At 46.8% G+C, this 24630-nt stretch overlaps 1 protein-coding gene across 1 annotated transcript in view; it reads right to left on the bottom strand.

Moving 5' to 3' along the window:
• HS6ST2 (heparan sulfate 6-O-sulfotransferase 2) overlaps nucleotides 1-24232 on the bottom strand; it is a gene marked incomplete at both ends in the record, with an annotated part of 132655 nt that extends 108423 nt beyond the window's left edge. Inside the window, one exon of the mRNA XM_080352686.1 lies at nucleotides 23721-24232. Coding sequence (XP_080208812.1) covers nucleotides 23721-24232 — 512 coding nt within the window. The remainder of the gene's footprint in view (nucleotides 1-23720) is intronic.
• Nucleotides 24233-24630: the final 398 nt, after the last annotated feature.

Below are 24630 nucleotides of genomic sequence, written 5' to 3'. Positions count from 1 at the left end.
CACGGGCTCTGCTCTCCCACGCTCAGACGCGTTTGTCTCTTCAGCTTTCTCCCTGTCTTCCCTTCATCTCTACGCTCATCGAACATGCTTTTAACAAACCACTTGAGATCCTCACAGCCAGGCTGCATCTGATTCCTTCTGTGTGAGATTTAAAGAACAGCTTTTCCTACCCAGCCACACGCAGCAGCTCCCACCCGGGGACCGCTCATCTCATGACTCAATTACAGCACGCTCCCCGACCTCGACAAAGGCATCTTGCCCTGCTGATCCTCACTCAGAAAGCTGAGGAGAAAGGCCCTTATCCTAGCTAGAGACTTCAACTGCACGTCCATCCATATAATCCTCCATACCTTTCTACCAAACCAGTTGTTTGGCTTCAGAACCAGGGTCTTTCCAACCCATTCTTGACCGTCACCTCCCAAGCCTGTCCGGAAGAGCTGATTCCCACCTCTAAGCTGCTCACATCATCCATGAGCCAAGCAAACCAACCAATGTCTGGGCTTTTTCACATAGCAAGCCCCTCCATAAAGTTAAAGGAAAACATCTGGAAAGCAGCTCCCCTCCTCATACTTTAAGAGTGCTTTGAGGTGTCTGAAAGAACCTTCAGCCTCCTCCAGGTCCTTCGGGTCTCCGCTGATGGTGCCAACAGACACGGATGGCCTTGGCTCTCCCGCAATAACAGACATCTCTTTGGAGCTGGGACCATCGCACACCTCGGAGCACCTCCACGGGGTACGCTTCCAAAAGCCACTGGAGGAACAGCTGCATCCCAGCTTACACTGCTTTCTAACAGTACAACAAAAAAATACACATGCATTGTGGAAGAATCCTGCCAGACAAGCCAGTTTTGAAGATAACCACTATCTCCTGCACAACCCACTGCTTTTTACAAAACGGGGCCTGTCTGCATTTTCGGCTGCAGGCTGCTTCTGGAGATGGTGGAAGGAAGGAAGGTCACAGCACACCCTGTGCTGCCCAAGAACAGCCCAAACCACTCAAGCTTTGCTATTCCACCAGTAATCCAGCAACACTACTTCTGAGCAATTCATAGCCATGGAGTCTTTTTTTATCCAGGCACCCCAGAGTAATTTGCAGACCTAAACCACTGCATTACTTGCCTATTATTACTAGATACAAACTCGTCTAAGTCAATGACGACACAAGAAGCCTTGTAAGCTCTCCTTCCCTTCACATACATCTTTCCTACAGCCACACTATTTCTTTTCCTTTTTAGAAGTCCATTTGCTGCAGACACACACTGGCACACAAATTTTGAAGTCCCCATCCCAGCAGCTTTCTTGGGATGTGGCTGGTCAGCCACATTCAACAGCGGTGACTGAACACAACCCATTGTACATCGTGAATAGCAGTGTCTGAATAGGCCCACAGGTCTGCTTCATCAACAGTCTGCTTAATTACAGCAGAAAGGCTCATTTATTATTCCCTCTTAAAATGTAACTTTTCCACTTTTGTAGGCTTTTTTTACCTTAAAACATTAGTATAACTGGGTTAACATCCATGAAGAATAGGCAGTTAGTTTTATGGATGAGATTAGCTAACAAGCTTGAACAGGTTTTATGTTTAACTTTCAGCTGATCTGGACTTAAGTCATTTACTTAGTCTCTGCTGCAAGACACTCATTATTTCACTGTGTACAATTCTTTTCTTTTTTCTTTCAAGTCATACTTGAAGTACCCATTAATTATTTGTGGTCTGTCAGAAGCTGTAATACTAACCTACTAATGTTAATGAGAGAAATACAGCACGTACAATAATTATCTGCCACTTTATGTGCACTGAAATGAAAGTGAGCAGGCTAACTTAAGCCTGAAAGCCTGTTTTAACTCTAAATTTGAAAACGGAATTTGATGGTGCATGATTAAACCTCAAATTCTGCAATTTGCACAGGCATTACTGGAGCAAGAGCATGTTAACTTCATAACAGCATGAAGTTTTATGAAATCTCCCTTGAAGAAAAAAAATCAAGCTTAAAAAAAACCTACTCACTGTAAAACACCGTTTTCCTCTCCTTGTACAAATCTTTATGATTTACTTTTGAGTCAATAACTCACTAAAATTAACAAGATGAAATTATGTTTTGACAAGTTCCAGTGCTGATGAACAGATTTTCAAATCACGAATCCAGTTTCACCTCATTTTTCCACCACAGCTGACAGTCGAGAAGTGAATCATTCATTCCTTCTGGCCTTTGTGTATTTTATCAAACGGGAACAAATAACTTCAGCTCCCTCAAGTAATTTCATAAAATGCCAAACTTAATGTTCTTTCACACTTTAATAAAATTAAGTTCTATAGGAAAGAAAACATCCGTCAAGCCAAGCTCAACCGCTTTGACCATCTGTTGCCATCAGATCAACCTAACCAAAACACATCTACTATGCATAATCCCGCCACTCAGAATACATATAAAATATACCACTGGATGAGCTTTCCACCGTTCAAGGTTGTCTTCCACATAAGGCTTGGGTCCCACCCCACCAAACAGATGGGTATGATGGCTACACATCATTTAGTATAAATAAATGAGCTTATTTGTCCCTGGAGCAAAGGAGTTGAAGCAATCAGGATACACCCAGAGGCCAGGCACATGCAAGTAGAACATGCCCAAAATTTAGTGGAATTCACACAGAGGAGCTTTGAAGAGCTTCTGAAAGAGGCTGAACAACCAGGACAGCAGCAAGAATGGTCCCAGAAGATACAGACCTGAGACTCCAAGGGAAAACAAAGCAAGGACCCTTTCTAGGTTGAATGCTATTTAGAAAGAGTGAGCAATTAAACTGCTTTCCCTGGTCAGTTCTCTCCTGTGCTGAAGAAGGGGCACAGAGAGATCTCCAGCTTTACTGCCAACCTCCCCTCCTCAGCCAAACAGCTGAGAGGAACGCAGATTTTGGGTAACTGGTCAAAAATCAGTGCCTCTCTTTGTGAAGAAGTTGGATAACTCCCAGTTTCTGCTTGTTCCCACTAAACCAGAGCTGTCAGGATGCCCGCAAGCTCCTTCCACACAACAGAACTCCAGGGAAAAATAAACACCAAATTTTCATCATAGCCACTGACAATCTTCAGCAATCCTACCAAAGCCAATGGGCCTGTAACAAACAGAGAACACGATCCCTGTGATAATACATCACATCCATAAAACCTCTAGTGTTGTGTACAGACTGTTTTTAAAGTGTTTGAATGTGGCACCTGAGGTACTATCCTGTCCCTGCTGAAGTCAGCAATGCCAACGGGCTCCACGAGCTCCTGCATCCTGCAAGGACAACACCCAAGGTCAGGCATCGTGTGAGCTTCAAGGATGCCGCCTCCTCCTCCTCCCCAAAATTGAGCATCTCCTCCCCTTGCGCCTCTCCCAGGAGCAGCACCTACCGGAGCCACCCAACAGCCAAAGAGGCTGCTCTGTGTGCAGCTGCAAACCTTTTATTTATTCTGAAAAATTCAACCAACACAGCTGTGCGATCTGAAATATGACTCAGTGGAGTTAGCATCTCACTGCAGGCAATCACATTTATTATAATAAATAACTATAAATAAATAATGAGGTTGCTTAACAGGGACACGGGTAACCAGTCTAGACAATCGTGGAGGTGACGTACTCTGCACTGGAATGTCCTCCAGGTTTTGACAATAAGTCTTGATTATAAATATATTTTTTTTTGTTAAAAAAAGCAGGGCAATGATTGCTTATTTAAAAACACCGAAGTCTGCTTCTCAGCATTGCTGGCAAGCACCTAGTTTAGCTACTAACACCTCACTCTCTAAGTCTCCACCGCAGCAGATCAAGGAACCACTCCACCATGCAGAATTTCTCATCATTTACTACCACATAAAACAAACTGTCCTACTTGGGGCAGTAAATGATACTGCTCCACCAACAGGCTGCGAGAGCACCCTGCAACCGTCACCCGGGTCTCACGGCGGTGCCTGCATAGGGGAGAACAGCCCTTCCCCTCCCCTGGCATCACACTGCCTGCCTGATGGCAAAAAGCAATGGCCAAACTAATAGCTGGAACATGTGACCTTAATTAATTAGCAGACCTAGTGGAAAATGCCAACTCTGCATTGTCACTGCCTGCTTTCAAGGACCCTCTGCCTGCGTCAGCAGTACAGATCCGCTGGGTCCATTAACGTTTGCTCCGGGATAAGGACAGATGATGCAAGAGTGGCTTTAGCAACCTGGTGCAAGAAAGGCAAGGTCTGAGACAAAGGAGTAACCTCCTGTGAAGTGGTTTGTGGTAAAGACCTTCTCTCTCCATACGCACTTCTCTGATGACTGTGATGGGCTCTAGGAGAAAGCCACCAAGAACAAAGCTAAAGCCAGCTGGAAAGGGAGAAGGAGCAGGTGGCCGCCTGCCACCTCACCAATCAGCAAAATCATTCCCTTCAGCTGCACCATGAAATAATTCCTCACTTCTTCCTGTCTCCCTCTGGCTGCCTTCTTTCATCCAGGAGCTCACTCCGTTTAAGAGCTGTTTGGCACAAGTAGGGGACAGCTGGGAAAGCAAAGGAAAAACAGACCTGTACCTTCACCCGCAATTCCAAAATCCTAGAGGCAGCTGCAACAAGGGATATTCCTCTGGAGGTAACACAGAAAAAAATCCCAAACAATTTCTTATTCTGTAAAAATAGCCCTTGCCCTCAAACATTCCTGCGGTTACAACCAATTTCAATAATAAACTTTATCAATACTTGGCACCACTCTTCAGGAAAAGATCTCCCCTTGTCCCCCAAATCAGTGCATCTGCCCTTGGAGGAAAATCCCAGCGCTCAGAACTTCATAGAAGCAAATTCTGCAAGCAGCAGCTCTGCTAATGTTCGCATGATGGCCACGAGGAGCTTGATCACGGCTTAGGTGCACATCTGGCTTGCAGGCCAGATGCACTTTCACATGGCTACTGTTTCATCAGGTGCGTCCTAATGTTTGCTGAAAATCTTGTGCATCAAAGATGAAAACCCAATATCGCAGCGGCTTTGTGGGATTTCCATTTTTATTGCCGTATTAGGGGATGAAATATCTTTTAGTTTAGCAACTGCGTGTTAAGCTTTTTTTAAAGTACTGTTATTTTTACCACCTCTAAACCATTAAGACACATCGAGATGCTGTGTTAAGCCTGTTTTAGATACATATAATAAATAATAAAATAAATCCCAAATGAGCTATCCTTTTTCAGGGGGCACAATCTTACCAACTTCAGCTCCTCCAGGACCACAGGCAGTCCTGCAATTTAAATGTGAATTTGCCCTCATATTTTCCATCTTTTTTTTTAAGATCAAGTTCCTTCAGTATCCACCACACGTTGGATTTATAATGCTAATCAAACTTCTCCAGATACAGACAGAGTTTATAAATCAATCCTGGGTAAAATAAATACATCAGCCAATCTTGGTACAAACATTCCTGCCTCTGATTAAGTTGAATTCCAGGCCTGTGCCGCATGCATTTCAAAAGGGTGAAGCGGCAGGGAACACGCACGCTCTCCCCGCACAGAGCACAGCACATTTGCATCAATGTGACCTCCAAGCGACAATGCCTGGGCAGGTGGCAGGATGAGAGCCTGAGTTATTATGCAAAAGTGCAACTCGCTTTGCTGTTCCTTCGTGCCTCCTCACCCACGCAGCCGGCGCCAGGTGCAGAGCTGAAGGTTGGGCTGTGAGTTCCCTGCTCCAGGCGCTGGGGTGACTCGGGCACACAGCCCCACACCGAAGGGCCCAAACTGCCCCCTCTGAGGCTCTTCGGATGCTCCAAAATATAAATAGGTGCCCGCAACACCAGCTGTACTTTCCTGTTTTATGCTAACTACAGGCACCTATAAGAAGCGATCAATAGCAGTCTGTGCCATACCCTAAGAACCCTAACATACTAAGTGCAGGAACCATCACAGACAAGACACTACGGCATTTATATAGGCTGAACTCCTCTATCAAAAGCTATTTATACACTAACTCAGCACAGCCGAAGCATTCATCTGCTAAGAAAAACAGCTGGGTGGTTTACACAGGACAGAGGGCAAGAACTTTGTAGAAGTACAAGCAGCTGTGCTGCCCAGTTTCAGGTGCAGCTCTACACCAAGAAAATTCATGAAAGCTGCATCTAAGCATCCCTGCATAGGGAATATAAGAGCAGAGGTGCATGCCAGCCCAACGGGAAGAAGAAATTTCTAACCTTGAAATCATCTTGATTATACCCATTTTAGCATGATGCTAATGCCGGGGTGACCAACTTGCCATGCAAAGCCCATGGGCACAGAAGAGGGCCCAGAGCTGTCCCCACCAGCCCAGGGGAGACCCTTCTCATCCACCCACTTGGGAGCCAGAGGAACAAAGTCTCCTCTGACCGCATCCCTCCCACCCATGGCAGTCTGGACCCACCGTGATGCCAACACCAACCTCCTCAGTTGTGCCACAGCACAAAGTCTTGATTAGTTGCCATTGATGCCTTAATTTATCATCCTTTAAAGAGAGCTGAAGCATGTATTATTTATCCGATAGGCTTCACTTAAGCAGACAACAGTTGTTGTTGTAGTAGAGATGGTTTAAAGAGAAGTACTGCCCTCATTAAAAGAGAACACAATGGTCCAAATCTCTGCCTTCAGTTCCACAGTGAAATCCCCTCTCTTCCATCACGGACATTATATGAGTGCCAATTAAAAAGTGAAAGCAGAATGCGACGCAATACTAAAGCAATTAAACAGGAAAAAAAGTCACGAGAGCAGGGTGAACAGTCTATTGGGGGAAAAAAAAAATAGTCCTTTAAAAGCAACAGTAAAAAACTGCAGGTACCAGATTTGATTTTAGGAAAATGTTAGCAATGATACATACGCTCAGTTGAGTTGTTGAGAGGAGTTAGTTTAAAACAACAACAAAAAAAGTTTAAAAAATACGCTTAGAAAGCAATAATATAGTTCTGGTTTATGTACTGTCATTCTCCTACACTGCTGCGTTACAGAATGCTTCAGAGATCACAAAATGCTCTCCCATCACCAAAATGAAGCCCAGCAAATTGCTAATGATAACAGTTAGAGCGAAATGTGGAAACCCAGTTCTAAAAATGAAGAATGTCAAAAAACTGCACGCTTGCTTAACAGCCCCAGCCAGGCAGCCGGGTGCTGTGCACAAGCTCGTCCTCCCCGCAGACGGCTCCGCAGAGCAGGGCAAAGCACGAATCACTCATTACGAGTATTTAAGGACGATGCAGTGACACTTCTTTGTAAGGCTGGAGCACTTTGTAGGTATCAGACTGGCTTTTAACCTCGCACCCCATGACAGAACTCTAATTAGAGTTTTGTGGTCACAGTATTAACCACGTTAAAAACAGCTGACACTGCAAAACCCCACTCTTATCACTAATGCCAACCGGATCCTCATCTTCAACCAAGTTATGACGAAGACAGTGCGGGGCATGAATTATCTCCTTTTCGGTGAGGCTGCAACTCTGGGGAATGAGGATCTGTTCTATCAACGGGATGGGCACCGCTGTCTGTAACAGGGATGAGCTGGGCCACGAAACCATCACCCCCGCAGAGCCTGCGATATACGAGATGGGGAGTGTGCAGATTTTGGCTACACAACACCCAGACTGGGCAGCACCAGAGATCAAGCCAAGATCAAATTCAGCAGCACAGAGAGGCTGTCACAACATCCCCTTTGACGTTTCCATGACCTTCGGAGGCCTCCAGGAGCAAGCTGAGGATGAGATGCTGAAGGCACAACAGCCAGCACAAACTCCTTCCCCAGGTAGTCCAGGCTCCTGGTGACCTTGTTGCTGTGCTACAGCTCCTGGAATACTCTAATTTCAACACAAAACTGAGGGCCTCCAAAGTTACATCTTCTAAAAGCTTATCTTTCGCTCTTGACTGAAAAGAGACCCCAAAGTAACTTTCTAAACCAAAGGCAAGGAAAGGGTTAGATGATCTATGTGTTACTGTTTTAAACTGTCCAAATTTTTGTGCAGCTGGTAAGAAGAAGGGGGCTTTGCCCTGAATTAGCTAAAAATTCCTAGACTTTTACAAAGGTTTACTAGTAAACTAAGCTATCTATTGATCACTGAACCTTTCAAGTTTGCACAAACTTAGAATTTCAATATCTCCTCCAAGTATCAAGAAGGAACTCCAAACCAAGGCCAAGTCTTAACGATCCCAAATAATGTTATTTTTAAAATGTGCTATTAAATCACTGGTATTAAAATACTGCCAGTGAAGCACTTTCAGGTACCCTGTGGGTATCTCTAGCACCAACCAGTGCAGAAACAGATATGACCAGACAACAAAGACAACTGAGGAGCTTTGGGATGCCCAAATGCACGAGCTCATCCTTTAATCCAAATTTTGTTCTGAGACTCTAAGACACATAAATTTAATGGGATTTACTCGCTCATCCTCTAAATCTCAGGTTTACTCATTTCATTTTGACAGCCTCCACTCCGAGCTTAAAACCCGTGACACGGAGCGCTACAACGGCCTTCAGATGAACTCGTGTTCAACTCACAAGCTGAGAGCAAGAAAACACACAGTCCCGCAGGTCATAAAACCTCCGCTCAACAAACAAAAACCAGCAAGATGCAGGTCGCTCAATTGAGGGAAATAATTCCCACCCTAGGAGGTCGGAGAAGGTGCAGCTCCAGACATCGCAGACAACCCTTGCTGGGTCAGACGGGTGAACAGGCAGCCAACTGCAACAAGCAGGTAATCATCGTGGGGAAAATATGGTATTTCCAAAGCTAAGCAGAGGCAACACCTTCTGCTGGCAGGCTGTGGTTAATGCAGGTGCCAATATATAGGTAACAGTAAGTAAAATTGTCTGTAGAGACCAGCTCTTTGCCGTCCAGGAGCAGGTGGATGTCCTGTGGTGCAGCACATGGGACTGTCCTGCTCCAGCTCCATCGGGAAGGGAAACACGGACAGCAACCCACTGCTACCACCAACCTTCTAGGTTTTCATTAAGCAGGAAGAAAAAGGCTAAAACTCTGTGGGGAAAAACTGCCTGCTGGTTTGCTTCTTACAGTCAGTCATTCCTAGAGCACCTGACTGTCCCCTTCAAATTGTTTTTTTTTTAATCTTGCTGTACAAAATGTCTTTTTCTTCTCCGGGAGGCTGGAGGAGCATCTCGCAGGAAGGATGACCAGATTTCACAATACGTGGTTTTGAAGGTTGGTGTTACATTTGACAGTGTAGCTCCAAAGTAATTGTGACTAACCACTAAATCACCACGTGTAATGGGTTCTTCTGAACATTTACAGCTAGCAGTTCCATTATGCTCTAATCTGGAAAACATCTAAACGACTCTCCACAAAAATTAGAGGGGAACATAAATGTCTTGATAAAAACAAGATTCCAGAGATATTCCACTTAACCACAGCGACTTCTATAATATAATGTCTTGTGCAGTAACATCCATTACAGTGCAGCCATTTGCTATTTGATTTTTAAACCCATGCTTCAAGACATCAATCTAGTGTGCATCGAGTCTACGTGAAAGGTGAAACAATGAAGAACAAACCTCCAGGACAGTGCTGGGAGCTGCAAGGAGGAGTGAGCAGCAGCAAGGGAGGCGAGCAGCACCAAGAGCCTGCCTGACAGCCCTGGATGGAAACTCCAAGTTGCCCTTGTGCTCCTGGATGCTCATCCCTGAACTCCATTTGACTCAAAACCTCTCAGCCCATAGTAAAACAAACACTGTGCTGTAAGAAGTGTCTGTCTGCCCTTGTTCAGCTTATAAATAATACAATTAGCTAAGCACACAAGAAGCAAAAGGGGGAAGCATTACTGATTCATTTCATTTTCCTGGAAAAGCCTGAACTGTGGTTAAGTGGAGGACAAGCTGAAATTTTCCATTAGTGAGGGAAAAAAAAAAAGCTTGTTTACAGAGAGAAGGGAAAAAATCCCTCAGGTTAGTGTTCAACTACAGCAACAACGAATTTTACCACAAATCTCTGCTAGGCAGACACTCACCCTGCTCCCAGCCCCAAGGAGCAGTGGAGCTTACAAACATGCTGCTCTTATTTAACACAAAAACCATGCAGAAAACAAAAACCCGTAAGAGAATCCCAATCTTCAAACAGGGAAGGGAACAGGCAGCCTTTTGACATTCCTGCCAGCAGTTTTTCCTCCAGCCTCCCTGCTCGGGGCACAGGAGGAGGGAAGGCAGGCGGTAAGGGAAGAGCTGGCCGGGCTGTGCGCACCAGGGGATGCGGCTGCTGTAGGTGACCCCAAGGAGCTCGACAACGCTCAGAGCCTGGAGTGATTGTAACTCACTCCGGGCCAGGGATGCAGGCGCCAGTCTAGACCAGGGACTCAAAACCACGTCAACGTTGTACTTTCCTGAGCAGCACTGTGCGCTCCTACACCACAACCAAGGATCAAAGCCAAGCGATGCCATAAGCAACTGCAGCACAGCCCAGCCCTGGCACCTGCATTGAAGTGAAGGCTTTTGGTTTTGTTCTTAACAGAAAGGGATGTTTCATCTTGGCTGCTCAAGAAAAGATGAAAATCAGCTTGTCAAATAAAAGGATGTTGTCCACATGTGCTGAAAAGCCTGTGTTCTGCTTCCTGCTTCTCCAAACATCCACAACTGACTCCCACCAGCTGGCACACTGCAAATTTTGGGACCACACACTAGCACCTACACTAGCACTAGCCCTTGGGAGACAAGATGCTATTCAGCACCTATAAATTCCACCATAACCCACTTACAAAGGAAAGCACGTCTCCCAAGTCCTGTAATAGAGCCCAACACGAACTCCCACGAACACAAAAAGGCAGTGACTTCTGGCAGCCCAGAATGGCAACTGCTGCCTTTATATCATATCCCAGATGTCTACTTTCCCTTTCCCTAGAAAATTAAGTCGGTCCTCTGGTATAACCAAAACAATTAGCTGCATTATAAAAGATGAAGCCCTAGATGGGAAAGCCACCTGCAAATGCTCATGTGTCCAACAATTTCTACCTGCCCTGGGTTTGGAGGGAGGAGATGAGGTTTCCACCCCAAAGCTGTCCTCGATAAGGAAACAGGTTCTAGGTAAGCTGAATATGCAGACGTGAGAATCATAGGAGAGCAGTTTGGTAATGCCTGTTGCCAAAAAAGAGCAACTTGCTTCACAGACTGTTTTAGTTTCTCTTGATGATGAGATTTCAGCTTGAGTATCTATCACCACATGTCAGATCCCAGGTTTAACCAACCTGCCCTCCATTACAAGCAACAGGTACAAGTACTGGGATTCCAGTATGTGCTGTGAAACTTACAAATAACCTTAAAATATCTTTTAATCACAGGAGTAAATAGACCAGGATTTTACTTATCTTGATAGAACATTATATAAGACATTAAATATTTTTTCCATAAGGGGAAAAAATAAAGTATGATACTGTACTTCATGCCCGTAACTCTTCCGTGAATATACAGGTTTATTGCAGGATACAATTCACCTCCATGACTTCAGGTGATGCATGAGGAAAAGCAGAAGCAAAACTGCCCTGCTAATTCTAGGAAAATAACATGACAGGAAAAGCAAAACAAACCCTTTAGACAAGAAACAAGAAAACACAAGACTCCTTTAAAAAGCCCGTATTGGCAGTTTCCCGAGTACAGTTAATATGCAACATTTAATCCATAAATTGTCATCAGCCTTAACTCCCAATTTCCAGACCCCAGCCGTACCTGGGAGAGCAGCAGGACGGGCTGAGCACACGATCAAATCCCCCAGAACAACTCCTGAGCCACCACGGCTGAGGCAGAGAATCTGCTTATATATTTTACAAATAACCGGATCCTTCCATAATCCAGGCTCTAAGAAATTTTTATCTCTCCATGAGCTCAGCTATTCTTAAATCCCTTCTGTGTCTTTTTTTCCTCTGTGCTGCCTGATACACTGACCAATTTTATAAAAGGGATTGGCCTTTTGCGCACGCTCTCCCAGATGCTGGTGGAAAAGAGGTCTAAAATCTGCCTTTGTCCCTATACCCTCAAACCAAACCCGCCCAGGGAAGGCATTTATTCCTACAGACTTCTCCTGCAGAGGTCTGGCTGTTACACGGAGTCTAAAACAGCTGTTGCTTCTAGTTCTCCAAGTCCCCAACCCAAATCTGATATACCAGCCAGGATGGACATCGTCACATGGACGCATCAACTTACCCAAAGCTGTTCTTTGGGTCTTTGGGCCCTGTAACACCGAATCTCAATTTTCACTTGTCTCAGCAAGTCTCTAGGCCCTACGCCCTCTGTTCATCTTGGTGCACACACAGCTGCAGCGCTGGCCAGTTGGAAGCTGTAGCAGAATGAGAATTACAGTAGGGAAAGCTGGCATCCCTGGCAAAGACATGAAATCCCAACTCTGCAGGGGAGGAAACTTCACCACCATAGGGCAAGAAGAGATGCTGACACCATTAGACTGACCCTTATTCTGCAAAGCGCTTTGCAATACATCTAAACACTTTAAGTATATTGGTTAAGCATATACTTAAAGTACTTTTGTCCACACAATAGCATTCAGGCTTGACAAGGTATAGTTTGTGCACATCTTAAACCTAGTGATGCACAGCCTCCTTCCAATCCCTTCTCCAGAAATATCAGCACTGTTCTCAGTTATGTGCCTTCAGTTAAACATCCTGATAATAAATGAAATAAAAAGGATTTAGGGCATATTTTTCCAAAAGCCGTGTTGTACCAAACCTCATGTCCAACGCACCCAGCCACGCTTGCAGACAAGGATAGTTATTCACACACTTTTGTCCTTGCAAGCAACAGAAGAGCTCAGTAATCCAAACACAGGGCAGCGCTCTAACCTTTCCATGTAATGTTTTCTGCTGACTGTATTTCTAGCAAAACTGCAATTTCTTCTTGCACATGGTAGCAGGTTGAATATTCTGCAAAACACTGGGTGATAAGACAGCTTGCAGAACTATTCCCCAGCCAAAATTCACTCCTAGTCATCGCCCTCTTCTTCAGCTGTTCTGCATCACTGCTAGCAAGCTGTGATCACCAAACTCCAGCAGGTATTATCAGCTGAACCTCAGCACTACCCCATAAATCTAAATCAATGAGCAAGTTGCCTCTATCCATAAAAATTCTAGGAATGCTCATATTTGAACCCAGAATGCTGCTGACATCCAAAACGCAAGCAGTAGCATGGAAAGTGAGCCAGCAGCTTCTCAGGAGAAGTAGCTGCAGGTGCAACTACTCTTTTCATTTGTCTTCTCTGCCTTTCCTCTGGAAAAGGGATGAAAAAAAGGCATTTATAACTCTGCTTTGCAAAATGCATCAGTTATATGCAGGAGGATGGGCTTACTTGGGACCTATCTGACCTGTTCCAGTAGCGGGACTGGTTTAAATGGTTATATAGGATAGTTTTGCAAACTAGGAGTGTTCAAGAGATATAAGGAACCAACTACAGCTTCTCTTAGGTCTCTGCTACTACTGCCTTCCGATGGTCTAATCCTCTCCACTCCGAGCAGATGCAGCACTAGGAGTCACCCATTGCGACCAGACAAAGCAAAAGCCAAAAGTAGAGCAGCCATGTTTCATTCCTGTTGACTTTGGTCAGGACACCTGGTGTTAGATACCCAATGTCTCCTATTTAGGAGAGCAGGTCCTCGCTTTTCTCATTGTGCTTTTCTGCAAACCAGAGCATCAGGCTCGCAGACGTACCTTTATGGCACGCTTAGACCACAGTTTAGGACCAGCATACCGGGCTTCTAATCTTCCCAAGTAGTCCTGCCCAAAGATTGAAGTCAGAGACATCTTCATTCATGAAAGGGGGTGAAAACTAGATCATGCAAGAGCTCTGGCACGAAAGCACCGAGCAGTGTGACCACACGCCAGCAGCTACATGCTTGGTGAGCTTCCCTCCTCCCTTCCCAGGAAGGGAACCGGCACCACAGACAGGATGCCAGCACGGGGCACTGTACACAGCAGGCTGGAGTCACCGGCCAGCACGGTACATTTGGTTTATATTTAAAAATTACTGCTTCTCCAAATTCAATCTAAATACTTAAAAACATGTCCAGCACCTCTACCTAAGATTAGCCGTGCACAAGCAATAGAGGTACTAAAAGCACTCAGGCCTGGAAATCCAACATCCTTCATGCTACATAGGCACAGAAAGATATGCTGATATGAAGAGCTGAATTACACAGGCAAGGCAGAGGCTGAGAGGAAGAAGACAGGCATGGGGATGCAGATGGGACTCATCCCAGGTGTAAAGTCCTGGCTTCTCAAATCCCACACGCATGTCTAGCCACCGCTTTTCTCCCATGCAGACAAGACAGACTCCAGGAGCAGCCCACCAACAGAAATCCAAACAACTGACCTTTAAGTCAATTTTATTTGAAAGTCAAAACTCTACTCCAGTTTTTATTGACATCAAGTTATTGGAAATCACCAAAAAAAAAAAAAAAGCTATTGAAGCTTCAGTTAAAGACGCACAGATAGGAATAATGGGGAGACAATGCCAACACAAAAGCTTTTTCTCTTTCTAGTGACTGACTCGGAGCACAAAAGAATTGAAGGAGTTAAAGCCTAATTTATGCCATTTACGTTTTTGCAAGTCACTCAGCTATCATCAGGCAGACACATCCTGTTGCGTCTGACATTTCCTTGAGCACTTTTGTTTTACTTCTCCGTGCTACCAGTGTACTGATTAGATCCAACACCCCCACAGAAAAACAAACAGCTCTGTGAAAGGCAGATGCCACACAGCCATCTTCCTCCCCATCCACAGCTGGCGACATCAGTTCCAGGAGGAACCAAACCGGCTGCTCTTCTGGGAGCATCGCAGGGACAGATGCGGCCACCCACATCCAGCCTCTTTAAAGTCCTCTGCAGGTAGCGAGGACCGTGGGAGGATGAGTCCCGCAGCATCTTCCCTGTCAAGGTGAGTTAGCTGCTTCCAAAGAAAGGGAGAAAGTACCTGGTAAGTTTTGCTCAGGCAGGACACAAGCATGTTCCCAGTAATTTTCCTCAAAATCCAAAGAAAACAAACAAACAAAACAAAACAGCCCCCAAATGGCTTTGGGCTGCTCCAGGGAATAGCTTTCCCACAGGCGAAAGGAAATGCTCTCCCCTCCCTTACCCCGAAAACATAACTCTCAAAAGCAGCTTCTCTGGCTTTGACCAAGGAAATACTGTTTTTCTTAATATGGGGCTTCAAACAGTTGCTTTACTCTGAACACAAGGAAGCTTGGACAAAATAATCAGTGGCAGAGAGTACTTTATTCACTTGATTTGGGTGTTTGCTGATGGATCCCACAGTTCAAAGAGCAGTCTGAATGAGCAGATTCCCACTGCTGGAAGCCTTGCAAGGTTTTAATCTACCCAGCACAAAATGGAGTAAAGGAAGAATTGAGCTTCATGCTACTTGGGCCTCTAAGAGCATCAAAAATTAACAGTCTTTTTGATTACGGGAAATTAGGAGCATTTGCTACAAGGATCTCATGAAAGGCATAGTCTTCTTCATGCTTTTATGGAGATGTGCAAAATCGTTTAATGCTGCAAGATTATCTTCCTCATAGCTGCATATACTTAGTTATATCACATCAAAAGTTTGGCTCCTTCAGAGTTGGATAAGCAGCTGAGAACCAAGAAGTAACATGATTTGAGTCTCACTCCTAATGGATCTTACGACTTATAGGTCTCTAAAGACTAATGATTTTTTTTTTCAAGACTAAATAAATGGAGATTTCACTCAAAGCTGTATGTAAGCAATATCTTAAATGGATTCTGCCTTTAAAAGCATGAATAGCTGAGGAAGAAGGCTAGAGTCAGGGGAGAGGAAAAAAAGCTGGTCCTAATTGCCACTCATTCAAAAACATTATCTTGTTATACGCATACATACGTACCCACCCAGAGATACATGAGTGGATGGAAACAGCAACTGTGAGTTAAGTGTTTACCAAGAGGCTTTTTATTTCAACAAAAAGCACCCCACTGGATGTTAAACACAGGTCCCACCCAACAAAAACATACTGAAGGAATCATACATTCAGTGTTTATATCAGCAATAGGAACTTCAACACAAAATAATAGATTGCTTTGGCTTCTTAGTCTTGCATTAGCAAATGCAATTATCTTTCATTAATTTTACAGAGTGTTCACAGTAGAAATTAAATCATTTCTTCATGTCTGTTTAAGAAAAACTTTACTGTGTTAATTATTCATAAATACCAAAGTCTGCTACTTATTACTCATCACAAATGTGATTCATTTCCATGACGCCTGAATAATTCGGTGCTACCCTATTAGTCCCAGAACACACTGTACAATTGCCAGCATCAGCAAATCAATCACAAACAATAATCCAGTGCCAGCTGCCAAGGAAGAAGAGGAGGAGGAGGAAGGTAGGAGCGGCACTGCCACCCCATTCCGGTCACCACGCTGCCTTCATCCCCCCGCACAAAGATGCCGTCCCGCATCTCCCATCCTGCTCGGCTTCGCTCCCATCCAAGGTGCTTCAAGCTCAGGTGAGCAGCCCAGCTCCAAAGCGGGAGCAGGGCACTGGGCTCCCGAGGGAGGGAGGCAGCGGCTTGGAATGCTCCATCGCTCCGCTTCCCCGCAGATGAACATCTGGGCAGGCAGCTGCCCGGCAACGGGAATTAGCCGACTGAGAAGGGGTTGGAAAATTAATCCTCACGAGTATGTAAGAAGCCCTACAAGGGTAATTCCAAACCAGGCTCAGAGTCGCGAGGGCTGCTCGGCCACAGTAATCCCCGCAGCGCGAAACAAAGCCCAGGCGCCATTTCTGCGGCTAAGTGGTTAAACGAAGAATTACTCGAGAGTTTTGCGCCCTGGCAGCCAACTGCTCTGCAAGGACAGAGGGAGCCCAGACTGGATGCTACAGGGAGGGCAAGAAGGGACTGAAGAGTTACTACAGCAATAAAATATGCTCAAATCTGCTGAAATTACAGATTTTTGTACCATTTCCTCATTAATTTTAAAAACAAACCTGGCCACACACACAAAAAATCTCAAAGTTGCAACACATTACAAATGCTGCTGTTGTGTTTTTTTTTTCATAAGGAAGTCGGGAAATCATCAGTAGTTTGGACACAATTCTCTCCTCCTTCCACTCAGCCGGTGCCCACCGGGGCAGACCAGGCACCTCAAGACCCATGTCCTCTCAGAAACATCCATTCCCACATCCCATTTTCAGCCACATATTAATTATTTTGCTTTCTAGCAAGTTATGTGAGCTAATTTGGGCTGATGCTGTCCAGAAATGCTGCCTTTATTATTACAGTTGTGGAGAAAGCAAATTAATGCAAAGGATTGCACACAGAGGCCTAATCCATTTGAGGTAAATCAATGCATTGAACATTTAAATTGCTCTGCTTTCCTTCAGAAAAGTACATTGAAGTGATTCATTAGCCACTGAACTGTTCACAAGAAACAGACAAATTCTCTTAGGCATGCCAGTGCATCTCTGCTAGTTAAATTTAAAAAGCAATCAAATCTACTAATAAGTCCTTTTTGCCAACACTTACATCAGTAGAGAACACGATTCCTGACAATTCAGATTAAATAAATGAGGGACAAATTAATCTCAGCTAATATGCCTCAGAACTGATGCTCAACTTGTTAAACTTGAAAATCTGTCTTTTATAAAAATAAGTAACCTATTGGTGGTGCTTAATGTTCAAGCACCTTTGCTAACCTTTATTAAAGGTTGTAAAGTTATGAAGAGGAATCACAAGGCACGATCTGTGTCTATTTTAATACAGTGAACACCTGTATTTATAGCTTCATTATAATAATTATTAACTCTTGGGAAAAAAATAGCAGAAAAGCACCTTTTCAAGAAAAAGTAATAGTGTCTTAGTACAACAGCACCACGCCACAGTTTCATATTCCCACTCTCTCCTTTAGGGAGGACCCACTCTGATAACAAATGCAATAAATAGTGCAAGGAGTTCTTGCTCTACTGCAATCACTGTAATTTAATTTTCCAACAGCTAACATTCCTCTACCCACAAAAATTCCCTGAAATTAAAATAAAAGGCAGTAGGAAACACTTTTAAATAACTAAAAGTCAATTTGCACTTTATTAAAGATTGAAAGGAGAACTGAAGAGACCTAGTATGGAAAATGATTTTTTTAATCCTTTTAAGAAGTCCTTTAATAAGTCCAACACCTTATCTGCAAAACCAGTAATATCAATTTAGAGAACTTTGTGTAGTCCAAACTTAACAACATCCATGAACTTATGTTTACAATCAAGACCTTCAAGGTCAGGCCCTATAATGGGATTAGGTGAAGGAACTACTTGCACTTACGAAAGCAACCCCCTGCCCTTCCCCTCGAAGCCCCTTTTTTGCTCTGCAGGCTGGCCCACTGCCTCCAACACCCCAAAAACAGACCCAGCTTTGGTCCCACCAGGTGCCAGGGGGGGAAATTCAGCTGCTACTGACACCAGTTTACAGGTGGCAAGATAATATTCACCATGTATCTCATCCTGCAGCCACAAGAGCCACCACACCAAACAAACACGGTCATTAGGAAATCTCGCTGATAAATGAAGCATTGCGGAGCCACTTGTGCCTGGCAGCATCTGCGCAGACACTTCAGTATGGTTTTGTGGGGCATTTTTTGTTTGGTTTTTTGCGGGTTTTTGTTTTTTCATTTGTTTTTGGGTTTATAATGGTTGCAGAGTTTTTTCCCAGGGAGTTTCACCACATGTACTTCAAGGACAAGCAGGCACCATCCCCGTGCTCTGGCCAGGACCCAAGTTACCTCGGGTCACCCTGTCTGCTCACTCACAGCCTCCAGCTCAGCCGTGCTGCCCCGCTCCCCTCCCTGAGCAGCCCCCCTGGCCAGGCTTCACCCCCAAACCAGCAGCACTGCGCTGGGGGACCCCATCCTTGAAAGTGGTGTCTGCTCCACCAGCATCCAGAGGTTTTAAATTGTTTAACTTCTGCCGAAGCCTTTATTATCCACCCCAAGCCTCGGGGCACCACAGGATTCTACAGCATCTCTCCTGCATGCAAGGGGTTGAGTGCTGATTTATGGGGCTTAACTATTCCCAAAATTCCACTGTAGGTGAAAGAACACCACTCATCCCCTTGCACAGCTGTCTATCACCTTTGCTGTTTCAATCACAGCTGCTGAGTGGGCCTCTCCCTGAGAAACAAACCCCCTAAGTGATTTTGCTCTCCTTGGCAGCAATACATGATTTTTTTCTCCCTCCATACAAAAGCGGCTTATTGGGAAAACCCAAGTGCAGAGCCCGGCCTTCCCCAGCAAGATGTGAGGCTGACGGCAACACTTGCAGCAGCAAAGCCATCATCTTCGCGTGGCTCTGCCAGCGGTCCAGCTTGCAAGGAGTCAGGCACACCACGGTGGACCATGCAGCCCATGGGATTTGCAGATGCCAATCCCACCACATTTCCAAGAGGAAGATGATTTATCTGTTCAGCAAACACATCCACACACAGGAAACACTTCCAGCTTCCTGGGAAATGTTTTAACATGTCTTTTCTTTAGGCTTCTGTAAGACCTAATTCAGAAGAGTTTAATTAACATGAACATGCATGTACTGCCAGGGGCTTCTCTCCCACATTGCAACAATGTGGTGCCAGCATCAGGCCTCCCAAAAGCCGGTAGGCACCATCTCTGGTCCTAGTCCAACAGGTTTGTACCAGCAGCATAAAGCTTCTTCCAATCTCAGACTTTCTGGCTCCAGACACAGTTCTGCAAGCTTGCTCTCCTCTCAACAGACAACGTCTCTTTCCTTTAAGACCAGCCAGGAGGGACACCAAATACAGCCCAACCTTTACCCACAGCTACATCTCTCACCGAAGAAGGGTACGAAGCCACGACACCACTTAAGAATGTAGGTATCTGTATTTGCTCCCATGTCTCATTACATTTTCCAGTCTAACCCCAAGGCCTTTTGTTTCTTGCAATGGTGCCACTGAATTTATTGCTATAGACAAGTCTGGTAGATACTTCCCATAATAATTAGCCAGAGCTGAGTGAAATCTCAGTTCTGTGATGCTCTCACGCAGAGTTACTTTGGATGCTGCCTCAGTTCAGTGTGCCAAAAGCTTTGAGACTTCCACAATCAATCAAGTGACCCAAGTCAGTCACTCATGACTAGGAAAAAGCACATTTCTCCTTTCTCACCGCCAGTGCCAGGCGGCTGAGACAACCCCCTCCTTTCTGCACCCACCATCAGCCCATTCCACCAACCTCCCAAGCAGCAAATCCAGAGCACCCAAAGCATCAGCTGTGCCTGTGCCTTCCCCTTCCCTCTCCCAAGATTTCCACATGGTGAGAGGTGCTGGTGGAATGGGAGATAAGCAGGAATGTGGACATAAAGAACATGGACCCTGATGGGACCCAAGAATGAAAAAGCAAACAAACACCTCTCCCCATGCCCAGAGATTCACATTCCCTTAAGGGAAGGAAGGGCCAAAGGAGGAGGGAGATCTGTTTAGCTACTTACTACTTATTAAGAAGCACATGCCACCACTACAAAGGTAAGCAAATTTTAGGAATCTATATGGTCATGGACAGGAAAGCACCATCATGTTAAATCCAAAACAAAACAAAAAAACCATAATGACTGCCATCCTGAGTATTGCTACTGCTCCGGGGCAGGAATCTGCCCTCTAAGCCTGCAAATCTCAAAGAAAACAGGCAAACTAGTGATGGGATCAAGAGCGGAGGCTGGAAGACAAATGCTGCAGGCCAACAAGGTTCTTCATGGGCACACCCTTCAGGTTGATCCCATCAGATCACATCATGGTGATGCTCTGTAACTAGTGCAGAACATTACCAGGTCCAGGACAGGGTATGCTCCACACTAACAAAGATTCAGCTTTTTAACAAGAGAAAAGGCCCCTACAGAACAGCCCAGCTAAGCGGCTTAAGTCTGTGGCAAAGTAATCACACACAGGCTAAAAAGTTTGCTGGAACAATGACCACTCACTTGGCTATTCCCAGACAAGGCTACACAGCCCAAAGACAGTACCTGCAGACTGCATTATGCAGCTGCCAAGCAGTTCAAATCACTCTTACAGGAGGTGTCACTCTATAATCACCTCAACTATAAACAAAGGAATTTGCACCCTTGTCAAGCCAAGCTTGACTGGAGGAAACTGTCCTCTGCTGCTGACCAAATCCTGCTCCCTGCCCTGACGATGCTCCCCAAACGGATCTTGCACTACTCCAAGTCACTCCCCCACTCTCAGGATTTGCACAGCAGGGCTGTCTCATTCCTTCCCTTCCCACCAGCACAAACCACCCAGGACCGTCAGGCCTCCCCCCAAAAACCCCAGTGCAGAAAGAGGGAGGCTGGCCCCGCTCAGAGCCAGCCAGGCTGCTCCGCTCAGACACCCTCATCCCACACCTACTGCTGCTCTGAAAGCAGCTATTATCTGTCCAGAAAGTGCTTACATTAGCGTCTGTTACTGGCACTAGAAATAGGTGTCGGTTAACTAGTCATCAGCTGAACATTGCTAAATTGAGAATGCAAAATAAAATTTAAGACAAGGTATTACAACGGGCTGAAGGGACCATTGTTCATTTAAGAACTTCTTCTCTTCCTCTATTTTTAAACATGTAAAAGTTGCAGCCCAAATAATTGCTTGTCAAGACATTATTTGGGAGAATAACTGTAGCTATTAAACAAGCTGTGTAATTAGGTTATTAAAAATACAACATCATTTCAAAGTCTTTGAGAGACTAGAACTCTACCTAACACAAAATCACCACAGCTTCATTTTCATCCCCCTCTCCTGGCTTGAATCCCAAGTCACGAGTCTCAGAAACCTCTCAGAAGTCAGCTACGATGATGTACATGGTTTGCTGGACTGAGGAACCATCACTCTGAACCCTTGGGCAGGTACATGAAATGCTTCTGTTTTGACTCACAAAAGCATGTTTGGTAATCTAACAGGACAAAAAAATACAAACACCAACGAAACACTACACATAAACCCAAAAGCTACAAACACTCAGCTCTCCAAGTCTGGTGTTGCCTTCTGCCTAAGGCGGTGGGGGTTTGGGACAAGGACTATCCCCAATTTCGGGAGGGCATGACTAACCCCGAGCACAGACAGCCCTGTCTCTGGGGGAGGAAGGGAATCCCTGCCCCACAGCTACAACTCTGCAGGCCAGACCCACCTCTGGGGGAAGAGAAACATAGATCACTGGAAGCTGTTCAGCAAAGGAGAGCGCGCATTATGCAATTTCCATTTCTGCTGACAAACAACATATTTATAGGACAGGTAAAATAAAGTACGTAGCCTGCAAGGCTCAGCAGCCTCAAACCTGGAAGCTAACAGACCCAGAGGGCAAGGAATTTCCCGATCTCTGCGAAGGGGATGTCACAAAAATGAGACAATTATATTTTAAAGCAGTAGGGGAAACAAAAGAGCAGGAATCACAATAGCCAAGTCTCATAAAGAGCTGCTTCTTGGGTACAGGAAGATAATGACGCTAACCATTTTTCTACTAGATGGCAGTGTAGTGTCACACTACATAAAAGGAATTCTAGGAAGAAATTGCTCTCTATTTCAAGTGAATCTGTGTTTAGACTTGACTTCAGATAGCATGATATATAACAGTACCCTCATTGTAAGGGCACCTGCCATTAGTCTAACAGTGCAATAGGAGCGATACCCTAGTTTCTATTTTCCCAGCAAAGCAATGTCAAAAGACCCTAAAGCCCTGAGCTGTTCTGCTACATAGTACAGCTGTGTGCACAGGCATGGATAAGCTACTTGGTCTGTTAAAACTGAAGGCATGCTGGAATCAAACAGCTCCAGGAGCTGGGGAAGCAGGTCCTCGCTGCTCAGGAGAATGAGGCAGCTGGGCTTTTGAGAGGCAGCAGCAGAATTCAGACAACCACCTAGCTATGGTCAGGCGAGGCTAGCAACTTCAAAAGAAGGTGCACAGATTAAGGGAGCAGTGTCACTACAATTCAAAATGCAACCCCCCCCAAAAAACAAGGTTAGGGCTGGAGGACGATGCAAATATCTGCAGGTAAAATTCAACCATAAGAGTAACCTTTACTTTGCAAGGCCACCATACACATAAGCTAAACTTCAGCTGTAACATGAGACTGTGGCTCATGAACACTCTTAAAAGCAGAATTAATTCCTGGTGTACACAGGAGCTATAGCATGTGTACCCAGGGAGCTTAGTACAACCAGGTGATTTGCCAGAGATGGAAAAGCTCCGGGGGAAGCCTGCAGGCAGCTGGAGGACCCTGGCTTCTCTGTGAGCCCTGGAAGGGCCGCACCGGGGGGTCCCCAGGCCGGGGGCTGCCAGGCCCGGTCGCGTGTCACCGTGCGCGGTGCTCACCGCTGCTATGGGCCGGGCGCTGCAACTCCTGCGCCCTTCCCGCCAGCAGCGATAATCGCGACAGCCCGCGGGACGCGACGGAAACCACTCGCAGCAGAGCGGGGTCAGGTCTTGTTTGCTACGCAAAGCTCAAGACACGCTGCACCCACCGCGGCAGCCCCGGGCCGGCTGGGCTCCCGGAGCCCTCGCTGCAGCCCGGTTTGCAGCCTGCTCCGTGCCGGGGTGCCCGGTACCGACCGAGCTCCCAACCCGCTCCCCACCCCCCACCGCAGCAGCATCCCCGCCACGACTGCGCCCGGCGGGCCTGTCCCGCCGCACTGGCGCCCCGCCACCGCCCCGCACCGGGAACGGGGGTCGGGGTCCACGGGAAGCTCCCCTGGGCAAGGCCCGGCGCTCCCGCACGGCCTCACCTGGAGGGCCGGAGCCGCACCTCCTTCTTGCTGTCCACCACGGAGGGGACGCAGTTGGTGAGTTCGGTCCAGTCGGCGTGCAGCCCGCAGCTCCAGCCGGTGGAGAAGCGGGAGAAGAGCCAGGTCTCCCGCTTGCCAGGCCGGTGGCAGGTGCACTTCTTCTGCCCGGCGCGGCACTCGCAGGGCTGCTCCAGCTGGATGTTGCGGACCAGGTGCCGGCCGAAGGTGGTGCCGCCCGTCTTCTGGATGTGCAGGAAGACGATGAGGTCGTCCCCCTTGATGTTGAAGTCCACCCGCCGCAGCAAGTCGCCGGCAGAGAAATTGAAACGGGGAACAAAACGCGCCGGCGTCTCGTCCTCCGCCCGGTACGGGTCGGCGACGGCGGCGGGGCTGAGGGCGCGGAGCCGCAGGAGCTGGCACTCGGTGCCCGGGCAGACGTACTGCAGCACGATCACCGCGAAGAGGAAGAGCATCACCAGCGCCAGCAGCACCTTGTGGGACCGGTCCTCCATCGTCGCCGGGAGCGCCGCGCATCGCCGCCACCGCCGCCGCTCACAGCCGCCGCAGCAGCCGCCGCCACTGCGGGGGGCCGGCCCGGCCGCGCTCCGCCGCCATCGCCCCGCCGGCCCTTCCCGGCAGACCCCGCGCCGCCGCCCCCCAGCACCGCCCCGGCCGCTTCGGCCACGCCCCCTTCGCGGGGCCACGCCCTCTCCACCGGCATCGCCCCCCGCGCGGCGTCTGGGGTGCGGGCGCGCGCTCCGCTGGGCACGGGGCCGAGTCGCTGCAGCGGGACCGGGAGCGGGACCGGGAGCGGGACCGGGAGCGGGGCCCGCGCTGCACCGCGCTGCAGCCGCGGACCGCACCGCTGCACAGGGACCTGCGCTCCGGCCGCCGTGCGCCCGCCGTGGCC

The sequence above is a fragment of the Nesoenas mayeri genome (genome assembly GCF_963082525.1).
Source record: "Nesoenas mayeri genome assembly, chromosome: 13".
Classification (NCBI taxonomy): Eukaryota; Metazoa; Chordata; class Aves; order Columbiformes; family Columbidae; genus Nesoenas; species Nesoenas mayeri.
The sequence above is the reverse complement of the archived record's forward strand: the minus strand, read 5'-3'. Positions and strand labels throughout refer to the sequence as shown.